This window comes from Zootoca vivipara, chromosome 11 (assembly GCF_965207765.1).
Source record: "Zootoca vivipara chromosome 11, rZooViv2.hap1.1, whole genome shotgun sequence".
Lineage (NCBI taxonomy): Eukaryota > Metazoa > Chordata > Lepidosauria > Squamata > Lacertidae > Zootoca > Zootoca vivipara.
This window is the reverse complement of record NC_142594.1, coordinates 58,143,614-58,168,300: the sequence shown is the minus strand read 5'-3', so window position 1 is coordinate 58,168,300 and position 24,687 is coordinate 58,143,614. Positions and strand designations below refer to the sequence as shown.

At 49.0% G+C, this 24,687-nt stretch overlaps 2 protein-coding genes across 3 annotated transcripts; both read left to right on the top strand.

The window, feature by feature from the left end:
- The first annotated feature begins 209 nt into the window (after positions 1–209).
- LOC118092308 (transmembrane protein 176A) lies at positions 210–6,512 on the top strand. Its single transcript, XM_035130235.3, has 7 exons — positions 210–294; positions 1,922–2,166; positions 2,890–3,015; positions 4,303–4,356; positions 4,454–4,684; positions 5,224–5,334; positions 6,156–6,512. Exons 2-7 carry the CDS (start codon positions 1,951–1,953, stop codon positions 6,240–6,242), a joined length of 825 nt encoding a protein of 274 aa, XP_034986126.3. The 5' UTR covers positions 210–294; positions 1,922–1,950; the 3' UTR covers positions 6,243–6,512.
- A 1,402-nt stretch (positions 6,513–7,914) lies between these two features.
- Positions 7,915–23,958, top strand: LOC148684338 (uncharacterized). 2 transcript variants are annotated; one of them, XM_088654384.1, is made up of 6 exons: positions 7,915–7,979; positions 11,195–11,481; positions 14,424–14,505; positions 17,065–17,147; positions 17,806–17,932; positions 18,389–23,958. In XM_088654384.1, the coding sequence occupies exons 2-6, from the start codon at positions 11,371–11,373 to the stop codon at positions 19,978–19,980; spliced, it is 1,995 nt and encodes a 664-aa protein (XP_088510510.1). In that variant the 5' UTR covers positions 7,915–7,979; positions 11,195–11,370; the 3' UTR covers positions 19,981–23,958. The 2 variants fall into 2 exon arrangements, with proteins under 2 accessions (XP_088510510.1, XP_088510509.1); XM_088654383.1 differs by lacking the exon at positions 7,915–7,979 and adding an exon at positions 8,056–8,897.
- Positions 23,959–24,687: the final 729 nt, after the last annotated feature.

Here is a 24,687-nt window from a genome sequence, read left to right as displayed (position 1 = left end):
CCATAAGAGGCATCTGGTCGGGCCCCTTCTGCCTCCTCCAGGTCTCTTCCCTAGTTTTCTTGGACGAGGCAGGCAGTGCTTTCCCGGAGCAACGCCGGGCTTCGCTCCAGAAATTCCTCCGTTGCGCAACCTTGCGCGCTTCCGGGGAGGCGACAAAGTCCGTTTTCTCCTCCCGCTGCTGCGCTGCGCTCCCCTTGCTGCGCTCAGTCAGTGCGCAGCGCCTCTGCCTCCCCGAAAGCAGCAGCAGCAGCCCCGACTGCGCGCATCCAGCTGGAAAGGCCGTCGGGCAAAGAGGTGCGTGCGGGGGACTCGACAGGGCGGCGGGGGGGGCGCTTTGCTGGAAGTTGGCCCCGTTATTTGATATGGGAGGCATTTAGTTTTCTTTTTAAAAAGTTGCGTAGGGGTCTCACGCCCGTTATTTGGAGAGCGCGGCTTATCCCCCCCCCCCGTGACGATGTGGAACGGCTGTGATCTCTCTTCAAGGCGCCCCCCCCCCAATCTCCCTAACTCTGTGCCTGACCGGGGGGGGGGGGTTACGGGGCTGCTGCAGACGGCTTCGAAACCACCTCGCTGAAGGAAGTGAAAACTTCCTTTATTCAAAGGGGTTTTCCAGAATCTGGACTCTGCCCTTCCTCCGCTAGGGCTCTTTGGACAGGGGCCAGCAAGCGAAGAGGAATCGAAAGCGGGGAGCCGAAGAGCTCTCGCATCCGGCCCCCACTTAAGCCCCCCAGGCGGGGCGGGGAGCAGTCTGCGGGAGGGAGGGGTCTGCTCATGGTTGTGTCCCCCCAATCAAATAAATCAATAAAAATGTAAAATAGTGGGTAAGAAGGATGAAGACACAGCTCTCAAAACAACCAGCTCTTTATTCTAGCTCTAATACTGTACTTAGCTAACTGAGGTTCTGCACCCCCTAACATAAAGCCTGCCCTCCAGCATAATCGCCCATGGGTCTGCCCCCCAACATTTTAAGCTGAGCGCCGCTTCCTTCGCACCCCCAGAATGAGGCCACCCAGCACCCAAAGCCTGCATGGCCCCTGTTGTGACGTGGGGTTCGTGATTTCAGCTCTCTTGACATAATATGCTGGAGACAGTTCTCTAGTAACACTTCTTTATTAAAGCAAACAAGACTGAGCTATGAGGAGAGGAAAGCTACATTTATAGGGACGGGGGACTAGCTAGAAAGGGATATACGGTATTTTGGAGGGAAGAATATCAGGCCATCACAGTGCTGCCTTTTGGAGGGAACCAATAAGACAGAGGATCCAAATACAGCAGCTTAAATGAACCAATAGTAGCTGTACCTTCTGGAACCAAAAGGCAGTTACTGTACTTTACCCTAATGCAAATACAGACAATAGTAATAAAATCCTTTGACTCAATGCACAACAGCCCCGTGGCCTGTCTCCACGAATCCTCCACGGAGCAGGCTGACCCGACAGTGCTCTGTGCAATAGAGAAGCGTGGAGCTTGAAGGGATCCCAAGGGACATCTAGTCCAGCCCCTTGCAGTGCAGAAATCGCCGCACCTGCAGGAGCTGATTTGTCTTCACTTTTCTGGTTCAACGCGGCCCCTTGCCGCCATCATCTTTGTGTTGTAAAATTCTCCTTGCTTATTGCCCCCCCCCCCAACTACTTATTCCCTCCTCCTTCATGAATTTGCCCAATCCTCTTTCAAAGCAGTCCTTGGTGGCCATCCCTGCCTCCTGTGGCGGGGAGTTCCACCGTATTACTGCACAGAAGGACTCTATTGGATTCGTCCTGAATCTTCCCACATTTGGCTTCCTGGGATGTCCCCAGTGAGTCCCAGTGTTAGGAGAGAGGGAGAAAGGCCCCCCTCTCTCCTCTTTCAGGCTGCCTCCAGGCAGACCCTGCCCTCTTCTCCTCCCTGACCCCCCCCATTGTCTCTCTTCTCCCCCTTCCAGGTGCATCTTGTGGGTCCCGAGGAGGCGTCATGGCCAGCAGCAGCAGCACCGTGAATGTGTCCGGGGCGGAGGGCGCAGAGAAGACGGTGATCCACGTCAACATCACCCAGGAGTCCTCCCTCGGCTCCCTCCTCAAGGCCCTGGCAGCCTGGAGGCAGACCCCCAAGCCTGGCCCCAAGGACCCCCAAGGCCCCTCTGTCCCCCTGACAAGGGCTGGGTGCAATGCGGAGCAGAGAGTGCTGGGGGTAAGGGCCAGCTGTGGGGTGGGTGGGGGGCAGGAGGGGAGGGGCCCCAGGCTGTGAGGAAAGAGAGTTGCAGAGTCAGAAGGGTCACTCAAGGGCCATCTAGTCCACCCCCTGTAGTGGTGATGATGATGATGATGATAATAATAATAATAAAATTTTATACCCCTCCCTCCCCAGTCAAAAACCAGGCTCAGGGCAGCTAACAACACTAAAATCACAACAAAACTTAACAGAAAAAACAGTTAAATTAAAATACAGTCTAAAATATAATATTAAAATTTAAGATTTAAAAGTTACAGATGCAGCCTCATTTTAAGTTGTCCGTAGACAAAAACCCTGGGGGGGGGGGACATAAGGGTCAGACTGAGTCCAAACCAAAGGGGATGCAGGAAGGGGGCAGCTGAGCCTGAAGTGCAGGTGGGAAGTCTCCAAGTGGAGATCGGCAAAATCCCTCTGTTGTGGGAAGTTGCTGCTCTGAGCCCAGAAGGGAGGCAGCTCTGGGGCTTGGGGAGCATTTTCAGAGCTGGTGGGAGTGCATGCACACTGCTGGAGATGCCTGAGTGGTGGCTGCATGGAACTCTGTGCATGCTCAGAGACAGCCCCTCCTGGCCTGGCAGCTCTGTGTGGGGCTTGAGTTGCTCTGAGGGGAATGACTTGTGGGGGCGGAGCATGTGCTGCCCCCAGTCTCTCATTCGTCAGTTAGTCTGGTCTCTTGCTTTGCAGGGGACACAGATCCTGCTCGGACTGGTCACCATTGGCATCGGGTGTGTCCTGAGCCTTGGACAAAGGACTGGCGATTGGATATTCATACCAATCTGGAATGGAGCCCCTTTCTGGTCGGGGGGCGTGGTGAGTGCTGTGGGGCTGAGAGGAGGTGTGGGGTGGGGGTCCCATTGGAGGCATCCGTTGGCCCTAAGGACGTCAGAAGAACCTGCCTAGAGAAAAGGCGTGGGAGAGGCGGGACTTTGTGAAATGATGCACAGCCTGGAGAAAGGGAACAGAGGAGGTTTTTCTCCCTCCTAATGCGAGAAGTGGACACCCATGGAGGCTGAATGTCGGAAGATTCAGGACAGATTGATGGAAATCCTTCTCCACGCAGCACGTGAAGTTAAACTATGGAACTCACTTCCTCAGGAGGCAGCGATGGGCCCCATCTTGGACGGCTTTCAATGGAGATTGGACACATCCATTGAGGAGGAGAGGACTATGGATGACTATGAGCTGAGATGGGTCTGCTCTGACTCCACTGTTCTGAAGGCCAGTCCTCTTTTATGGCCATCCCAGTTGGCGGCCGTCACTGCCTCTGGTGGCAAGGAGTTCCATCGCTGAACTCTGCTCTGCCTGAAGGATTTTCTTTGATCTGTCCTGAATCTTCCAAGCTTCCTTGGAGGGCCAGGAGTTCTAGTGCCACGAGAGTGGGACATGCCCTTTTCTCTGTCCCCTTCCTCTACAGCATCATAAACGTTCATAAACGTCTACCACGTGGCTTCAAACTCGCCTTTTCTCTAAACTTAAAAGCCCCCAATGCTGCTGCCTTTCCTCATTGGGGAAATCCACCCACTTGGAGGTTTTGGCTGCCTTCACCTGAGCAGCCCAGGCAGCAGGTCCACCCCACTTCCCCCCCTGCTCAGGTGAGAGGCCAGGTGTTGTGTTTGCGGCCATTGTCACTCTGGGATGCGGAGCCATTGCAGGCAAAGGAGCACACCTGGCGTTGGATGGAGAGCAACCTCAAGGCCTCCAAATGGCGGTCGCTGGGGAAGGTGGGCAGGAGAGGAGGGGATCCCTGATTCTTCCCAGTTCCTCATTGGCACGAAAGGGCAGGAAGCAGATCGGCAGAGAAGATGGTTCGGGCAAGGGGGAGGAATCCCAGAATCCCAGAGATATCACCATTATTATTATTATTATTATTATTATTATTATTATTATTATTATTGATTTATATCCCCAGCTAGCGGGACTCAAGGTGGCACAGTTAAAAATAAGAACGGCTAAAAATAGAGAAAAAGCAATCACTAGGAAACAATCAAACACTGATAGAATTAAAACTGTACACGTATATGAAATCTATTTAAGCCACACGCCCAGTGACAATAAGTGTAGTTTCTGTGGACTCCTCATCTTGGTGTTTCTCCCCAGCTCTTCATGGCCGGTGTTCTTTCCATCGTGGGCGATAGACGCGGTGGCCACTGGGTAAGTGAGGGGGGGTGCTCTTTCATTGCAGGCAGGGGAGGGGGCTCTGGGGCTGCTTCCCCCTTCCTCACGGCTGGGCCTCGCTTTCCCTTCCCAGGTCCACCTGGCCACCTTTTCCCACCTGGCCAGCGTTGTCGCCTGCTCTGTGGCCTTGGCAGTCGGTGAGGCAGACTTGCCCAACCTCAACTACGCTCCCTACTACTTTACGGATTTGTGCAGGAACACCCAGTACAGGGACAACTATTACCAGTTCGGGGGGGTAATCACCCCCATCCCTGAGGACAATGACAGGATCCAGCGGTGTGAGGAGATGATAACGGATCTCTGGGTGAGTTGTCTGGCTCGTGGTGAGGGGTAGACTGAGTTGTCTGGCTCGTGGTGTGGCCTAGTGGTCAGAGTGCCGCACTGGGGCCTGCGAGAGAGCAGGGTTCAAGTCCTCCCACTCGGCCACAAAGCTCTCATTGCCGTGCCCTTGGGCCAGTCGCTGTCTTCCCTCTGCCTCTCCTCCCTTCCTCGCAGGCCTGTTGTGGGGACTGAATGGGGAGGGGGAGAAGAAAAGGAGTTGGGATAAAAATGCACATCCAATCCAGGACGGTGGGTAGCCGTGAGTAGCATGGACACTGAAATGAGGAGGGGAGAATCTACTGGATTTCTGGGATGATGAATCTCCTGTTTCCAGACCTTGGTTGCAATCCATGCAATGGGTGGGGGCTTCCTGTATGTCTTGAGCTGCTCCCTGGGGGGGGGGGTCACCCCACCAGACCCCAAGGGAGCAGTTGCTGTTGTGGGGAGGGGGGAATATTGCCAGGCTTCATCCTCACTCTGACCTGAATGTGCCCGTCTCTCTGCCTCCCCACACCCATCCAGAAAATTGCCGCTGGACTCAGGATCCTGCTGTTCATCCTTTGCATCGGGGCTCTGCTGATCGCTGTCTTCTGCCTGGGCAACGGCCTCCGCCGGCTCTGTTGCTCCTTCCTGGTACTTTCACTGGGGGGGGGGGGAGTGTGTGGGTGGGTGGGGGAGAGGAGTCCCTCAAACAGGCAGGACCTGATCCGTGACACTCTTGGTGCTTGATTGTGGGGAGAGGTCCAAAGTAGAAGCGGTGGAGGACTCTCCTTCCTGGGAGGCCTTTAAGCAGAGGGTGGGGGGCCCCCTGCCAGGGATCCTCTAGCTGTGATCCCTGCATTGCAAGGGGGTGCAACTCAGCCCTGTCCCTCAAATTATTTAAGCCTCTCAAAACCTGTGCCTGGCTGGGGGCAGGTGGGGGCGCTCCCTGCCCTCCACGAAGCTGCAGCTTCTGGGTAGCTTTGGGGTATCAGGAACTGCAGGAGCTGGCCGGGATGTGGCCAGTGCATGGCTACCTGTGGCCTGGCCCTTCTGCCATGGTTGACCTACAGCTGACCAGGGTCTTAAAAGGTCACCACTCATCACTCTTTCTCTGCGCATATTCTTCCTCTTCTTCTTCTTCTTCTTCTTTGGCGATTACTTGTAGCCGAGTAAGATTGTCTTCCATAAACACGGTTTTAACAATGAGTCCGTAAATGACTGTGGAGGCCAATTCTGGATCCACACGTCCTTCCACAGTGGGGACATTGGTTTCCGGGCAGGAGTTGATCACGGTGTGGATTTGCCAAGCGTGCCTTCCTGTTAGATACTTGTGCGAAGGCACCTTGGTAAACGCTTTCAACTTGTTTAGCAGAGCTGCTGGGAAGCAGCGAAACAGCAACTTGAGTTAGTTTAGAGATGAAAACACTCAGTGTCCGTCTTTCCCTCAAATTGCCCTTTCTCCCACCTTCCAGGGTCGCTGTGAGAACTACAGCCGGCTTGAGGACCCTGAAGTGCCCCCTCCATATGAGGAGCCGGCCAAGGAGCAGAACGCCGCCTGAGCCGTGGGGCAGAAGGAGCCGGTGCCTGCCTCTTGCCCCCTTGCTTGGCTGGGTGGGAGTACCTTGTCCTGGTGAGCAGGATTCCAGAGCCATTCATGCCTTCCCTGGAAAGGGCTTCCCCGCCTGGTCCTTTGCCACTTCTTGCTATTACTTGTTAGAACTTCTTCCCAAAGCCCCTGTTTTCCAGGGGGGGGGGTGATAGATGCTGCCTCTCCGCCTGCAGCTTGATTTGTAACCAATATATTCTTTAATAAAAAGTTTTATCTCTTCTCCTGGGGTTTTGCTCATTTGCTTCCCGTCCCTTTGCCAGGAATGCCTTGAAGCGCCACCGCTCTGTCCATTCTTACATGCAAAGTGGCACCAGTGCCAAAGGGCACATCCTTTGGCCTTCTTCCTGGATGGGGCAGGTGTGTGTCTTTCTGTTGCTCTGCCTGCCTGGATGGGGCAGAAGGAGGAGGAGAAGAAAAAGGAGGCCCCTGGCTGGCCGGTGTTCTCTGTGTGTGCTCAGAGGCACACACTTTGTGGAGAACTGAGGGGGCCTCTTGCCTTGCATGGGGAGGATCGGCTGAGGAGCCCCCCCCTCCACGAGAGGGGCATCCACACCAGGGACTGCCTGGCAGGACTTGGGGTGGGGATGAAGCCCCCCAACAACCCCCTGGCTGCCGTTGCCTCCTTGCCAGAGCTTTCTGGATTCCTGAATTATTATGTTGTTACAAAAGCAGAGTCCCTACCCCTCTTTCTGCCGTGTGGTGGCAAGAGCCCACGGGGTCCCAGGCACATACGCAGGGTCTGTGTCCCTTTGGAGAATGGAAGACAAGGCGGAGACTGCCATGCTTTAAGAAATATGGTTTATTCACCTATTTACGCCTCCAGTCTGCATTGGGGGGGGGGGTCCAGATCTTATGGAATTGTCAGTTCCAGAGACGCCAGCCTCCCTCTGCAAGACGGATCTCAGCTCTCCCTCCTCCTCCTCCTCCTCCTCCTCCTCCTCCTTCCCAGAAACTTCCCTTCCCCCGCCCTCTCCCAGAGCAGCTACCCAGGCAGCCTTCCAAATCCCTGGTCTTTGTCCCCACCTGAAGGCAAGAGGGAAGGAGTTCTCTTGTATTGTGAATGGCCTGCTATTGTTCTCTCGATAGCCATAGCTCAGCCAGGGTGGTATTGCTGCTTGGCACAGCTCCCCACTTTGTTTTTTCCATATCCCCATAATCAACATCCTAGCGGATCTATAACAACATTAAAGGCCTTTCTACCCGGCCCCTTCCAAAGGGCTCTCTTTCATTGGAGGTTTTTAAGCTTCGGTTGGATGCATAGCTGCCAAGTTTCCCCTTTTCTCGCGAGGAAGCCTATTCAGCATAAGGGAAAATCCCTTTTAAAAAAGGGATAACTTGGCAGCTATGGTTGGATGTCCGTCTTCCAGGGATGCTTTAGTTGAGGTTTCTGCATTTGCTCTTCTGGCCAAGGGAAGGAATAGCTCAGAACCAGCCAAGAAATAAAAACAAAACCTTTCTGGGTGTGTGCCCTGCCCGGGGCTCCTCCGGGACCTCTCCTCTGTCCGAAGGGGGAGAAAACGCGGGGGCGGGGGAGAGTGTCTTTGTGCCCTCGGCTTTGCACGGGTTAAAAGGAACCGAGCTGGATTCCTAGAGTGGGCAGGAAAGAAAGGTGGGGGTGGGGCCAGGTCCCTCCCTCGCAAGTCACTTCCTGCAAGCGGTGGGGGGGGGGCGCCTCTTCTGAGATCTGGTGAGTCTCCTGTCTCTTCCCCCTCGGGGTGCATTGGGCGAAGGGGAGTCCCAGGGCTGCGGGGGAGGGTGGGGTGCAGGGAGGACTGTTCGGCTCATGCATGCTGGGGAGACCCCCAAGTTTGGGAGCAGAGGGGCCTTCTCCCCCTTCCTCTCGGGAGGGGGGTGAGTTCGCAGGAGGTCTGCCACTATCTTCCTCCTTTGTATCGATGCGCGTCTCGACGCTTTGGGGAGAGCAAAACGTGCATGCAAGTAAACCCGTTTCGGATTTATAAATCAGTCACGTTTGTTAATAGAGGTTGCAGCCAGACGGAAACATTCAGATGTAAAATATACCCAAACAATAAACACAACCTGAAAATGCAGAAAATGACTAAGGAATGCATGGATGGCGATGGCGATGGCGATGGGAGGCTCCGAGCCAGGATATCTCTGCTCTGCCCTCCACAGGGGGAGGCAGCGATGCTTCTGAATCCCAGTTGCTAGAAAAGCCACAGGCAGGGAGAGAGATGCTCTTGGGCTCGGATCCGTCTGGTGGGCTTCCCAGAAGAGGCCACTGTGAGAACAGATGGGGGGGGGGGACTCACTGGAGCCCCCTTGGCTTGATCCTGCAAGTCTCATCTTCTGTTCTGATGTTCCTCCAGATGAAAGCGAAATCTCCGTTGCTCTTCAGTTTGAAAGAAAGCTGCTGCTCCCCCAACCCCTTCATCAGACAAGAGTGTTATCCAGACTCTTGGATGACACATGTGTGCCTGTTCAGACATGCAACCTCTCAGGTGTCCAGACACCTCACTCCGAGGGGGTGGCTCCTAGCAACTCTCAGCACCCTTAACAAACTACAGTTCCTGGGATTCTTTGGAGGAAGCCAGGACTCTTCAAAGTGGTCTGATCCTGCTTTGCAGATGCAGTGCAGATGAGGGTGTGTTTGTGTGTGTGTAGCCTTTTTCTTTTCTTTTTGGAAGAACTTTTAATTGAGTTTTAAAAACAATATTTGTAGAAGGAATAAAGGTGGCAAATAAATAGGCCAAGTCTTCTCATGTCATTTGTATATCACAAAAATAGCACAATAGATTTGCAGGGATATCTGCAACATTATTAGTGGTCAGTGTATGAGCTGTAGGTTCGTGAATTGGTTTAAACAGAAACAAAGGGGAAACAGAGTTAACAGATAACAGTCAACAACAGCCAAACACCTAGTCAAGAGCCCTTGGGTTTGTGCTTAGGTTAAATGTGAGTAATAGTCATTTTTCTTCTTATGTTATCAAAGAAACAATAGAAAGAGGAGATATGGTAGACATTGTCAAATATCTGAAGGGCTGTCACATGGAAGATGGAGCAAGCTTGTTTTCTGCTCCAGAGGGCAGGACCCGAATGAATGGCTTCAAGCTAAAAGAGATTCCAAACTAAACACCAGGAATAATCTTCTGGTGGAAAGGGCTGTTTGTCAGTGGACTTGTCTCCCTTGGGAGGTGGTGGACTCTCCTTCTTGGAGGTTTCTAAGCAGAGGTTGCATGGCCATCTGTCATGGATGCTTTTGTTGAGGTTCCTGCATTGCAGGGGGTTGGACTGGATGACCCTCAGGGTCCCTCCCAACTCTACAAATCTATGATAAAGTGTTAGTCTATTGATGAACGTGGGAGGGAGGTTCAAAGCAAAGGTAATGATTTATGTTTCAATTTAAATTTAGATCAACCAGATTGAGCCAACTTCTCAAAACTCTGCAAATTCCAACAAGCTTCATGCCTGTTTCTTCAGCCTCCCCACGTAACTTGAGGCTATTTTCCCACATGCTTGAAGCTTTATGCTTTGTACTGGATGTTGTTTTGCCTATTCTTCGTACTGCTGCTGCATTTCTATGACTTTTATCTAGTAGGCTTTATCTTTTTTTCCACGCTGGAGGCATCATTACTACTGATGTTGTTTGTTATTGTTATTATTATTATTACTATTGTTACCACTGTTCCACTTAGTAGCCAGTGCAGCTTACAACCATTCAAAAATATTTTTAAAAGTCAAAACAAATAACAATCACAGGAATAGGCTGGGTCCTGAAAACGCACGTCTCCGTTGTGTTTTTCCCCAAGAGGCCTTGGGAAAGAGGGGACGGTGCCTCTATAGGGAGGGAATTCCCCAAGGGGGGATCTGCCCCCAGGATGCCCTCTCTTGGGCCACCCCCACCCAAAACTCTGAAGGGGGTGAAGCTACCAAGAGGGCCCCCCTCTGCCAAATTTCACAGCCAAGAGGGTCTGTAGGAAAGAAGGTGGTTCTTCACATATTTGGGGGCCTAAGTGAAGTCCTCCTGCAAGCACTTTGAATTGGACCTGGAAATGAATGGACCACCAATGCAGCTGTTTTAAAACAGGAATTAGATGTGTTCTCAGGGGTTGTAATGAGAGGGATTCAATGAGGAGGGGGAGACCCATGGATACTCCTTGGAGAAGAAAGTGGGAAAGAAATGCCCTTCATAAAGAAAGGGAACTCAGCCAACAATCCAGCTTCTGCAATTTGGACCAGATTTTGAATAGTCTTCAAGAGCAGTTCCACTTAGAGGGCATTGCGATGATCCTATCTGATCCACAGCAGGAATTACCTTGGCCATGTCATCTCTGCTCCAAGGAGACAGTGGCTTGCAAACTAGCCAGAGCTGGAAAGGGGCACTCAGTGACCATTTTGGATCCAGGAATATCCCCCCCCCAAGCATATAGGGCTGCGTGTGGGTTAAGCTATGCAACATTATCATTATTATTAGTATTATTATTAACCTGCTGTTTACCCCAAGTACCCTGGGCAGACAACCACGTTAAAGCACAATACTAAAAAGAGTTTAAAACAACTTACGAGCACAGAAAGGAGAACTCTTCTTTACTTGCTTTCTAGCACTGTCCTTTGGCCTCACCTACTTGGCCCTCATGGGGTGGGTTGGATAAGGAGAAAGAAAAAGGGACGCCCCCAAAGTGAGAACTTTGCAGGTTCCAAGTGCTAGAAAATGAGTCAAAATAGGAAAGAAATGGGCCCTGAAGTGGGGGAGGGAGCAACCGTGGAGAGCTCCAGGGTTAGGAAACTCACATTTTAAGACGGCTGGAGTCTTTTCTTCCTTTTTGTGTTGAAGAAATCTCAGGATCTGATGTGGTGGAGTCCAGGCTTGGTTCCTAGCAGGACGCATCCACGCTTGCTCAGAGAACATTTCCCCCTCCTGACAGTGTATTTGCTTTGTAGGATTTGCAGAGCCAGCGTTCTGGCAGTTCTGCTACCAGGAGGCCAAAGGACCCTGAGAAGTTTGCAGCCGACTCCACCACCTTGACTGTCGGTGGCTGAAGTCAGAAAGGCACACAAAAGCCCAGACCCTGGACCTGGTGGTCTTGGAGTAGTTCCTGGCTGTCCTTCCACCCGAGATGGAGAGCTGGATGAGGGAGTGTGGAGTGGAGACCAGTTCCCAGGCGGTGGCCCTGGCCGAAGGATTCCTCCTGAGTCAGGCAGAGGAGAGGAAGCAGGCAGAGCAGCAGGTGAGAGAGACTTTTCTCTGGATACTCTCCAGGGGCTCTGAATGATATGGGAGATGCGTCATTTTTTGTCTCTGCCACACGGGTGGCACAGTTAAACCACTGAGCCTAGAGCTTGCTGATCAGAAGGTTGGCGGTTCGAATCCCCACGATGGGCTGTGCCAGCTCCTGCCAACCTAGCAGTTCGAAAACACGTCAAAGAGCAAGTACCGTATATTCAGGCGCATAAGATGGCTTTTGAACCCAGGAAAATATTTTCAAAAGTTGGGGGGCTGTCTTATACTCCGGGTACAAGAATCTGCGGTCGCTGCATACGGTGGGGAGAGCTCAAAAACGGCTGCGGCCGCATCCTCGCCATATGCAGCGACTGTATGAATGCAAAGAAGCACACTCGGGAGAGGGCTGCTCCCCGCCGGGGCGAACGGCTCCCTCATGGCTTCGCGACCCGGATCAGTGCAGAGATACAGTTTTGTGTACAGTGGAACCTCGGTTTACGAACACCTCGGTTTATGAATTTTCGGTTTACGAACGCCGCGGACCCATCTGGAACAGATTAATTCACTTTCCATTACTTTCAATAGGAAAGTTCGCTTCAGTTTATGGACGCTTCAGTTTATGAACAGACTTCCGGAACCAGCTGTGTTCATAAACCGAGGTACCACTGTATTTCATTGGTGTCAAGCTGCCGCCTCTTTTCTCTTTGTCAGCACATAGCGAAGGGATCTCTCCGGCTCTCGCTCTCACTCTCCTCTCTATGGCTTCTTTCCCCCTCTCAATAACTGTAAGGGGGTGGGCTTACAGGGAACAGCCACCCCTCATCAAATCCAGTTATTCGAACGGCTCTGACGGCAGTGGAGGGGCAGGAGACAGGAAGGAGGAAGTGAGAGGAGGGGGCCAGGGCTCAGGCAGCCTCCAAGAGCACTACCTGCAGCCTGTGATACCAGCAAGGAGGGAGGGGCCAGCAGAGAGTTCCAGTGGGGAAACAGCAGAGGGGCGCCCTTTCAAATTCACCCTGGAACTGAGGCGATCAGCGGCTTGCAAACACATGGGGTGGAGATTTGGGGTCCCCAAACTACTCTGCTGGGGAGGAGCCGAAAAGCGCCATTGGGAGAATCTGATCATACTGAGTAGACATGTTTTCATGAAGCTCTGGCACTGTAAATAATATTCACAATAAAAGTATTAAGGACAAGATGGTTGGGAGTGTCGTTGCTCGAGGGTAGCCAGCAACCTCCCTGACAATAACTAAAAAACAACAACCAACCCACCATTTCCCCGGCTGCAGACTTGAGTGCTGGAGAAGAAAGCCTCCCCTCCCCTCCCCTCCCCTCCCTGCCAAAAAAGGGCTATCCCAAACTCTATATTTTAACTTGAAAATTAGGGGGTCGTCTTATACGCCGGCATATATGGTATATAACAAAGTGCAAGTAGATAAATAGGTACCGCTCCAGTGGGAAGGTAAACGGCAAGCTAGGGACAAAGGTGAGAGTTGTTTCCTAGTTCTGCTGGATCTCTCAGCGGCCTTTGACACCATTGACCTTAACATCCTTCTGGACCGTCTAGAGGGGTTGGGAGCTGGGGGCACTGTCATACAGTGGTTCCGCTCCTTCCTCCTGGGCCGTGTTCAGAGAGTGGGGGTGGGGGGGGATGAGTGTTCAGACCCCTGGGCTCTCACTTGTGGGGTGCCTCAGGGTTCTGTCCTCTCCCCCATGCTTTTTAATATCTATATGCAGCCGCTGGGAGAGATCATCAGGGGGTTTGGGCTGGGTGTCCATCAGTATGCGGATGATACCCAGCTCTACCTCTCTTTTAAATCAGAACCAGTGAAGGCGGTGAAGGTCCTGTGTGAGTGCTTGGAGGCAGTTGGAGGATGGATGGCGGCTAATGGATTGAGGTTGAATCCCGACAAGACAGAAGTACTGTTTGGGGGGGACGGGGTGGGCAGGTGTGAGGGGCTCCCTGGTCTTGAATGGGGTAACTGTGCCCCTGAAGGACCAGGTGTGCAGCCTAGGAGTCATTTTGGACTCACAGCTGTCCATGGAGGCACAGGTTAATTCTATGTCCAGGGGGGCTGTCTACCAGCTCCATCTGGTACGCAGGCTGAGACCCTACCTGCCTGCAGACTGTCTCGCCAGAGTGGTGTATGTTCTGGTTATCTCCCTCTTGGACTACTGCAATGTGCTCTATGTGGGGCTACCTTTGAAGGTGACCCGGAAACTGCAATTAATCCAGAATGCGGCAGCTAGACTAGTGACTGGGAGTGGCCGTCGGGACCATATAACACCGGTCCTGAGAGATCTACACTGGCTCCCAGTACGTTTCTGAGCACAATTCAAAGTGTTGGTACTGACCTTTAAAGCCCTAAACGGCCTTGGTCTGTATACTTGAAGGAGCGTCTCCACCCCCACCGTTCAGTTCGGACACTGAGATCCAGCACCGAGAGGTGAGGTTACAGGGAACCAGACAGAGGGCCTTCTCGGTAGTGGCACCCGCCCTGTGGAACGCCCTCCCATCAGATGTCAAGGCAATAAGTAACTATTCTACTTTCAGAAGACAGCTGAAGGTGGCCCTGTTTAGGGAAGTTTTTAATGTTTGATGCTGTACTGTTTTTAATATTCGGTTGGAAGCTGCCCAGAGTGGCTGGGGAAACCCAGCCAGATGGGCGGGGTATAAATAATAATAATAATAATAATAATAATAATAATAATAATAAATTATTATTATTATTATTCCGTGTGCTGCTGTGGTTTGCTAGAAGCGGCTTTGTCATGCTGGCCACATGACCTGGAAGCTATACGCCGGCTCCCTTGGCCAGTAGAGAGAGATGAGCGCCGCAACCCCAGAGTCGGTCACGACTGGACCTAATGGTCAGGGCTCCCTTTACCTTTACCCTTTTTCTAATCCTGCTCCCTATTCTCTTTTTGGACTCTTGGTTGTTCTTTCAGGGAAAGGATCCATTTGCAGAAATGGGCCCCGATTCCTCTGAGGCAGAGAGACCTGCAATGGACACCAGAGAGAGGCCACAGGGTAAGGAGGAAGGAGTTTCTTTTGTACTTAGCCCTTTGGGTTTTGAAACGAATCTGTGAGTCCTTTTAATCTTTTTGGAGAACACACTTGATGGCCTGTGAGGGACAGGGGAGCAGAGGGGGGGAGGGGTGGTGCAGCGCCTCCGAGGTTCCGCCAGAAGGGGAGCCTCCCCGCCCCCTCTGATTGGCTCCCAGCCCTTTTGGAGGGAAAATCCAAGGAGCCCTTTCTGAGGGAGAGAGTTCGACAGGGTCTGATCTGAGAGGGGAGGTGGGGATTTTATTATTTTATAATAATAGTAATTATTATTATTCAGAGAGGCTCTGATCTGAGGAGAAGGAGCCTCGCAGCAGCTTAGATAGGAAGACGACCCAGTGGAGGGTCAGGGGAGAGTATGGAGGCAGGATTTAATCTGGAGGGCTGAGTCTGAGGAGGCAGGAGAGGGAGAAGCTGTGGGAAGAAGGACTAAACCAGGGTCTCCTCCTTCCAGTCAGGAGGGGAGAGATCTGCTAGGAAAAGGGGACCTCTAAACAAATAACAAGGGCTGAGGGGATCCCCTGGGTCTGTGGGAAATCCCTTAGGGGTGGGATGGCTAAGAGAGAGGAGGGCAGACAAAAAATGCTCCTCGCTCAGGAACCAAAGCATTAGGCTGAGAAGGAAGGTGTGCTGTATTAAAAGCATTTAATTGTAACCCTGGTCATAACTAAGTAAATGGACAGAAACCGAGTTAATTCTTTTACCTCCTATGGCAGAAACCTGAACTTCCAACTGAAGTGCAAGAAGTGAGCTTTTAGCAACTGAAGTTTAAGAAAAGCAGTCATATACTACAGTGACATCTTTATATTTAGTTTAAGCAATAACTTTTATTTGAAAGGACACATCTCCTGACCCAAAAATTGTTTCACAAACCTCTTTTTTTTCTTCAGCTCTTTCCTAATACTCTAAATCACTAAGTTTCCCCTCGTATAGGATCCCCACAAGATGGCCTGTGGTAAACTGCAGAAATTCATGTAATTTTACTGCCAAGTGGTGGGTCCGCTATATTTAATGGGGGGCAGTTAGTGGGGCGAGTCTGCCGCATTATTAGCTGATGGTCATTGGTGGGATCCAAGAGCCCAAAGCAGGGAACCTCAATTTTCACATAACTAAAATATGAAATGGTTACCAATGTCCAAATGCCCTCGGTACGTGAGGCTTTTTAAGATAAGATAAGATATAAGATAAGATATCTTTATTGTCATTGTCCCCTTGCGGGAACAACGAAATTACTCGGTTGCTACATCCACTCAGATAAAGCATTCCGCATAATCCAAAATTACAAAAAGCTAATTAAAAACAGTAATTATACTACAAAATAACAAGTAAAATAAGATGACTTCAAAGTCCGGGCTTTCCATTTAAGGCCAAAATTGCTCTAGAGAAGAAACTGTTCCTGAGACGGCTCGTTCTTGTCTGCATTGTTCTATATCTCCGTCCCGATGGCAGGAGCTGAAAGAAATGGTGGCCAGGGTGCGTTGGATCTCTTGATATATCTAGTGCTTTTCTATGGCACCTGGTGGTGTAAATTTGTTCTAAGGTGGTGAGTGAGCAGCCAATAATGCTCTCTGCTGTTTTAATAATTCTACACAGCCCTGCTCTGTCCTGGGAAGTACAGCTTCCGTACCACACACATAAACCGTACGTGAGCACGCTCTGTATGGCACAGTGATAGAAGGCAAGCAGCAGCTTTTGTGGAAGATGGTTTTTCCTTAAAATTCTCAAAAAATACAGTCTCTGCTGCGCCTTCTTCACAAGCCCCCTTGTATTAACACTCCAGGACAGATCCTCCTGTAACTCAATGCCTAGAAATCTAAACGTTGTTACCCTCTCCACACAAATTCCGTCAATCAAGAGTGGCTGGACCTCGTTCTTCTGTCTCCTAAAGTCCACCACAAGCTCCTTAGTTTTCTTTGTGTTTATGAGCAAGTTGTTGACTCTGCACCACTCTGTCAGCCGCTCCACCTCATCTCTATACTCAGTTTCACCCTCCTTATCATAGATGAGCCCGATCACGGTTGTGTCATCTGCAAATTTGACAAATTTGACAACCCTATGTATAAAGAGTATAAAGGAGCGGACTAAGCACGCATCCTTGTGGTGTTCCTGTGTTAGTCCTAAGCATGTTTGACATATAAGGGCCCAACCGGACCCTCTGGGAGCGATCTGAGAGAAAGTCCAGTATCCACCCACAGAGTGATAGTTATCAGACGTCGCGGTAGAATGGTATTGAATGCCGAGCTGAAATCTACAAAAAGCAGTCTGGCGTAGCTCCCCCGCTGCTCCAAATGTGCAAGAACAGCTTGGAGGGCAATCGCCACGGCATCCTCTGTTGATCTTTTCGTTTTGTAGGCAAATTGGAATGTGTCCAATCCCTCTGGTAGGCAGGCAATGACATAATTTCGTACCAGCTTTTCAAAGCACTTCATAATTATGGGTGTGGCCCATCTCTAGTTCGACATGCATAGCTTCACCTCTGACAGAAGCATGCGCTCCTGACTTCTCATTCACCTTTCTGTCTCACAGATGGCGGAGTGATTCTGGCAAGACGGCCTCATCCATCTTTTCTTGCTGGTGGAGGAGAAGTAGCGGCTGTGGAACCAGATGAGGTGGGGAGAAGGAGCATTGGGGGGAAGGAGGATGAGAGACAGGGCAGCCAGATTGTCTCTGGGCCTGAATGAATCTCTCTCCTCCTCTTGGCTTCTGCCCTTAACAAAGGCTTAGAATGCCATTCCAGATGGTTTATGTGCTGGGAATAATGAACAGCCACCTCACCTTAATTAGCTGTCTGAATGTCAGCAGTATAATTTATTACTAGTTACAGTTTTATTTCTATATTTATTGTTGAATGCTAAAATAGGCTTCTGAGCAGTTGACAACATGGAAAAAACAGTGGCCAGGATTCACCTAACCATCTCCCTTAGTTGCACATCAGAGATTTCCTCCCCTGTGCCCCTATGCACCCCTTGACTTTGGGGCATCAGGAGAGTCTCCTCATCCCCACCCCCAAACGTGCACAGGGAGAGAATACTTGATTTGAATAACACAATGTGGAGGTCCCATTTACAACAACATTAACACATTTCATTCAAATACCCTGTAAAAGAACTCCATTAAGATGTTAAAATAAGCATCCATGCTTAAAATATGCAGCAAACCAATCCCATTAAGGCCATGCAGCAATTAGCAGGCAGAAAACAACAGAGCAATGTGTAGTAGATGATGTTTATGCTGTTTAAGAAGGTGATGTTTTCCTTTTTCTTGTAGGGTTCAGTTTGCTTTGAAGATGTAGCTGTTCGTTTCACAGATGAGGAGTGGGCGTTGCTGGATCCTGACCAGCGAGCTCTGCATAAGGAAGTCATGGAAGAGAATTGTGGGATCTTGGCCTCTCTAAGTAAGGCTCTGTGTTGGATCATGATCTCTGATTTGAAATTCAATACGTATCTACATGTGAGAAACCTCCAAGCTCAACAACTCCACCTACAGCATCTGGGATTCTGATAGCCCCACAGCTCACCTGGAACGGAGGGCTATCAGCTGTTTGCCTGTGTATAGTCTTCTTCCATTTATGTCTTTTAAAGCAATGATCAGACTGGTCTGAACTAACCTGGCCTTTTAAAATGTAAGATTCAGAGTAGTGAGGGAAGTCAGGTTTTACTTGTTTGGTTAACCAAAAACGACAGAAAAAATAAACAAAGAGAAGACTGACAGTGGAGATGTAGCAGGTTTCATGAATGGACAAAACCAAATCCATCTAGGAGAAGATCTAGGCTTTTCAAATCTCAGATTTCTGTAATCTAGGGCTCCATTTCATCATGAGGTTCTAATCCGTTTTTCTTTGTTCTTGCAGGTGACGATAAATGGGAAGTTGAGAACCAGGGAGAATATGACAAAATACACATGGTGGATAAACCATATAACTATTTGGAGTGTGAAGAAATCTTCAGTTACAGCTCCCATACTTCTCATCAAAGAAATCCCATTGAGAAGAAACTCTATCCATGTCTGGAATGTGGAAAGAGCTTCGGTAAAAGGGCCCACCTCACAGCCCATCAAAGAACGCACACTGGAGAGAAACCTTATCAGTGCTTGAAATGTGGAAGGAGCTTCAGTCGGAACTACCATCTCACAGCCCATCAAAGAACCCACAGTGGGGAGAAACCATATCAATGCACAGAATGTGGAAAGAGCTTCGCTCAGAAGTTAAGTCTTACAACCCATCAAAGAATTCATACTGGGGAGAAGCCATATAAGTGCTTGGAATGTGGAAAGAGCTACATTCAGAAGTTCAGTCTCACTTCCCATCAAAGAACTCATACTGGGGAGAATCCATATCAATGCCTTGAATGTGGGAAGAGCTTTCATACAAGCACAAATTTCCGTCGACATCAGAGTATTCACCGTGGGGAGAAACCATATCAATGCCTGGAATGTGGCAAAAGCTTTATTCGGAACTCTCATCTCACTATCCATCAAAGAATTCACAGCGGTGAGGAACCATATCAGTGTTTGGAATGTGGAAAGAGCTTCACCTGGAAGGAAAGTCTCACATCACATCAAAGAATTCATACAGGGGAGAATCCATATCAGTGTTTGGAATGTGGAAAGAGCTTCTGTAAGAAGGCCAATCTTACAGTCCATCAAAGAATTCATACAGGTGAGAAACCCTATCAGTGCTTGGAATGTGGAAAGGGCTTCACCCAGAAGGAAAGTTTTAATTTCCATCAAAGAATTCATACAGGGGAAAAACCCTATCAGTGCTTGGAATGTGGAAAGAGCTTTGGTACAAGCACTTACTTTGTTCAACATCAAAGTATTCACTGTGGTGATAAACGGTATCAGTGTTTGGAATGTGGAAAGAGATTTACTTGGAAGGAAAGTCTCACTTCCCATCAAAGAATTCATACAGGGGAGAAACCTTATCAGTGTCTGGTATGTGGAAAGAGCTTCAGCAAGAAGGCCAATCTTACTTCCCATCAAAGAATTCATACAGGGGACAAACCTTATCAGTGCTTAGCATGTGGAAAGAGCTTTAATCAGAGAACCCATCTGACAGCCCATCAAAGAATTCATACAGGGGAGACACCCTATCAGTGCTTGGAATGTGGAAAGAGCTTCAGTCGGAAGGAAAGTCTCACTTCGCATGAAAGATTTCACAGAGGGGAGGAACCATTTAAATGTTTGCAATGTGGAAAAAGCTTCAGCCGGAACTCTCATCTAACTTCACATGAAAGAATTCACAGCGGAGAAAAACCTTTTCAGTGCTTGCAATGTGGAAAGAGCTTCGGTCGGAAAGAAAGTCTCACTTCCCATCAAAGAATTCATACAGGGGAAAAACCATATCAGTGCATGGAATGTGGAAAGAGCTTTAGTCAGAGGTCCCATCTCACAGCCCATCAAAGAACGCACAACAGAGAGAATCATGGAATCATATTATTGTAGAATTGAAAGGGACCTTGGGTGTCATGCAGCCTAATAATAATAATAATAATAATAATAATAATAATAATAATAATAATTTATTATTTGTACCCTGCCCATCCGGCTGGGTCTCCTTAGCCACTCTGGGCAGCTTCCAGCAAAGATTAAAAAACCCTCTGCAATAAAGAAAACTCAACTAAAGCATCCGGGGGTTGGACTGGATGGCCCTTGTGGTCTCTTCCAACTCTATGATTCTATGATTCTATCCATTGCAGGTCTGCTTAAAACCCCCAAGGAAGGAGAGCCCACCATCTTCTGAGAGAGTCCATTCCAATGTTGAACAGCTCTTACGATCAGAAAGTTCTTATTTATGTGTCAATGTCCTTTCTTGTAACTTGAATCCACCGATATGGATCCTACCCTCCAGAGCTGGAGAAATCAAGCTTGGTTCGTCTTCCAAGAGACAGTACTTTAGATACCTGAAGATGTCTACCAAAGCTCATCCCAGTTTCCTCTTTTCCAGGCTTAACGTCCCCAGCTCCTTCAACCGTTCCTCATAAAGCTTGGTTTCCAGAGCTGTTATCACCTTGGTCACCCTCCTCTGCACACATTTCAGCTTGACGTATTCTTAAATTGTGGCTTCCAGAACTGGACACAGGACTCTAGGCGTAGTCTGACAAAACCAGAATAGAGTGGTACTGCGACTTCCCTCGATTGGGACACTAGACTTTTGTTGGTAACAGCCTAGAATAGCATGAGGTTGTTTTTTTTTACTGCTGCATCACACTGTGGACTTATGTTAAGCTTGTGGTCTTCTATGAATCACTAGATCCTTTCACATGTAATATTAGCCATCCAGGTGTCACCCATTTTATATTTGTGCAGCCTAAGTGTAGAACCTTATATTTGACCTTATTGAAACTTTGTTTTGTTAGTTTTGGCCCAGTTTCCCAACCTGTTAAGGTCATCTTGAATCCTGATTCTCTCTTCTTCAGCATTAGCTACCCCACTGCACCCCCGGTTTGGTGTCCTTTGTAAATTTAACGAGCATCCTCTCAATTCCTTTGTCCAAGTCATTTATAAAGATGTTGAACAAAAACAGGTGCAGGACAGAACCCTATAGCACCCCAGTTATTCCTTTTTTCCAGGATGACGAGGAACCGTTAGTGGGCACTCTTTGGGTTCGGTCAATCAACCAGCTACAAATCCCACATTTTGCCAGCTTATATACAAGAGCGTCAAGAGCAATTTGGCAATGCTGGTGAGTGAGCCATCAATGCTGAGCTCTTCCTTGGAGAAGCTGACAAACAATTCACGTACTTCCAAGAGTCTCCAACTAGCAAATTCGTGGAGCTCCTGGCTGCAACCGTCTTCCTTGGCATGTCCAGGATGGTGGTGGTGCCAGATCGAGCTCTTCTTGGTTTCTGCTGAACACACACAGGACATCTTCCAGAAAGGCCAGGAGTTTCAGGCTTCCCTCTGTGAGAAGGGTAAGTCGAGGATTCCCTTGCTGCTGTCCTCCTTTGATTATTCAAAGTACATTCCGAGAGGATGCAAGGAGCAAATAATTGTATCCACGAGGAAGAAAGAGTTTTGTGTTCATTGTACTCAAAGGTGGTTGGGAGCAACAGCAAGAACAGTTTATTTGCTTCAGCCAACTCTAGTTCTCATCTGCACATGTCTGACCCATGGAAGATGGCTTAGATTGAACCAAGATTCTGAATGACAGTGCAAAACCTGACATTAGTCCTCATTGAAATTCATTGACTGCATTTATATGCCACCTTTTCCTCCAGGGAGCTCAAGGTGGTGTTACACAGTTCTCCCCCAAGCTCCTTTAATCCTGACAATAACCTTGTGAAGTAGGTTAGGCTGTGAAGCAGTGACTGGCCCCCAAGGTCGCCCAGCGAGCTTCATTGCCAAGTGGGGATTTGAACCCACTTCTCCCAGGTCGTAGTCTTGACACCCTAACCACTAAACCGCACTGCCTCTCTAATGAGCCCCTCTGAAAGTGTGCATGTGTGTGCATTTGCTTACAGTTTGCCTGTGATGTTACGGTGTTTGTATTTAAAGTTGTATACACATGTAATTAATATAATAATGGCAAGTACAGTATAATAGTAGATTTAAGGTAATGTTAGGTAGGGAGATGGGGAGAATGAATTTGGAATGCTGGGGGTGAGAGGTGATCGTCCGAGAGTTTTAAAGCGACTCAGACCAACACGGCTACCTACCTGTAACTATAACAAAAGTAGTCATAAAAAAATAATTATACAAGATCTAAAATAAAGATACACAAAATCAACAGCAAGAACCCCCCTCAAAAACTCCCAAACCCAAGAGTTTGTTCCGCAGCCTCAGCTTTTGTGGCTGGAGTCAGTCCAGGCCAGGTGGGAAAGGCCTGCAAGGCAGAGAGCAGATCTTCCAGGACTGCGCCAATATGGTTTCTGGCCTCTTCAGCAGAGGCAGTTGGAGGCTGGGGTGTGAGAGGGGTGGTGGTTGTGAAGCAGCATTATCCCACACAATCCGCTCTGATTTCTGCTATCCGTTGACATCTGTTTTAATCCCCCAGGCATTTTCTGCCCCAGTTTAGGTGCTATTTTTTAGTATTTCATACTTAATGTTTTATTAAATTGTGGTTTTAAGGTGGGGATATTCTGTGAGGGGGGAAGGACGACGGACGTTGAGTTACGTGGGCTCCTTTGAGCTGGAAAGGTGACTGTGACATTGCCCTAATACTGGGGCAGAAGGAAGGGAGTTGCTGTGAAGAATGGGCAGGCAAGCTTCTCCCAGCGGAGAGCCAGAGCTGAATACCCTAGCCTTGAATATCCTGGCTGTGTCCCAGATTCCTTTGATATTGAGAGAGGGATTTCCATGAGTCTGTTCTTGCCCCCCCCCAATTCAAAATCAGGGACAGGCAGTCTGGAAATGAATTTTTAAAGTATCCTTTTACCAATGTTAATTTCAAGCCTTGACTTTAGTCTTCTGTGTCCTGTGGAAAGTCCTGCCACTAGAGATTCAGTGGGTGATTGCTGTGCCAACCTTTTAATGCTTGCGGAAAAAAATTCTATTCCACTGTGCCTGTACAGATAATTAAGAGTACACCCCTCACAAGGGGCTATCGATGCTGGGTTTTTTTTAATTTATTTTTGTTTTTAGCTTATTTTAAACTTTTTATTATGTTATTGTTTGGGATTATATTGCTGTAAACCACCGTGGTATATTTTATGATACATCTGTGTAACAAACAATTCTTTGAGGTAGTTTGGGTTGAGAGACAGTTCTCAGCTACTTTAGTAAAGAAGCAACGAATTGGGTGCATTTTAAACATGCAACACCAGATGGCGCCAGAGAGCAGGAATGGTTTACATTTCCCATAGCAAGTTTTTTATTTTATTTTCTTTCTTTATAGCAGGGGTGGCCAACTTCCAAGAGACTGCGATCTACTCACAGAGTTAAAAATTGGCAGTGATCTACCCCCTTTGGGGGGGGGTTCAGGTCAAAATTGTTGAGCTTTTTCTCGGAAGGAAAGCCCTGTTTTGGGGGGGTTCACGTAGAAGTTATTGAACTTCTTTAGGGAAGAGGAAAGCGACGTTGAGCTCTTTTTTTAGGAAGGAAAACTGTGGTTTTCGTGGTTCAGGTCATTTTAGGTGTGCAGGGCAAATATGTTGAGCTTTTTTAAGGGGAGCCAAGGATTTTTAGCTTCTTTGGGGGGAGCCACTGATCTACTGGTGATCTACCACAGACGTCCAGTGATCTACCGGTAGATCACGATCTACCTGTTGGACATGCCTGCTTTATAGTGTTCCTTTCCTGTGTTTGGGATCCACCCACAATGACTGACTGTCCCAAGGTCACCCACTGAGCTTCGTAGCTGAGCAGAGACACTCTTCCCTTACCTCCCAGGTTCCCCCCCCCCCCGCCTTAATATGACCTGTAATCCCACCATCTTTAAACTAAATGAATAAAAAGAAATGATGGTTTCTGCTGCAAAGTGAACAGTTGCAAGTGTAACTTTTTTGCAGTGTCCACGGTCACATCCGAAAGCAAGACCAGAATAGACGACATTCCTCAAAACAACCACATGAAGTCAAAATAAAGTATTTCAGAAGTTCAAGTAAAGATGGGGCCTTGCCCCAAAGACATCTGGCACGGTCCATGTGCTCCTGGACTAGGACACCCACCTTCTAACCTGGAAACCTGGAATTAAGCATCTGCTCACAGAAATCGTATCACACCTGATATAAGTAAAAAAAAAAAGTGCTCCTTTCCCCTTATGGGGTACCCAAGAGCCCATATAGAGTCCTTTTGTAGGTTCTCTAACGGTAGGAGAAAATAACAGAGGCCAACCAGAGAATACTGAGAAGCAAAGCAGCTACTGGTAGTAAGCCTGATCTTTATTAACTGTTGCAACAGGGTGCTCCCCCACACGCAGGAGAGAGGAGGATGACCCTGAGCCATGCATGCAAGCCCTTATATTTTTTGTTGTTGTTTAGTCGTTTAGTTGTGTCCGACTCTTCGTGACCCCATGGACCAGAGCACGCCAGGCACTCCTGTCTTCCACTGCCTCCCGCAGTTTGGTCAAACTCATGTTCGTAGCTTCGAGAACACTGTCCAACCATCTCGTCCTCTGTTGTTCCCTTCTCCTTGTGCCCTCAATCTTTCCCAACATCAAGGTCTTTTCCAAAGATTCTTCTCTTCTCATGAGGTGGCCAAAGTATTGGAGCC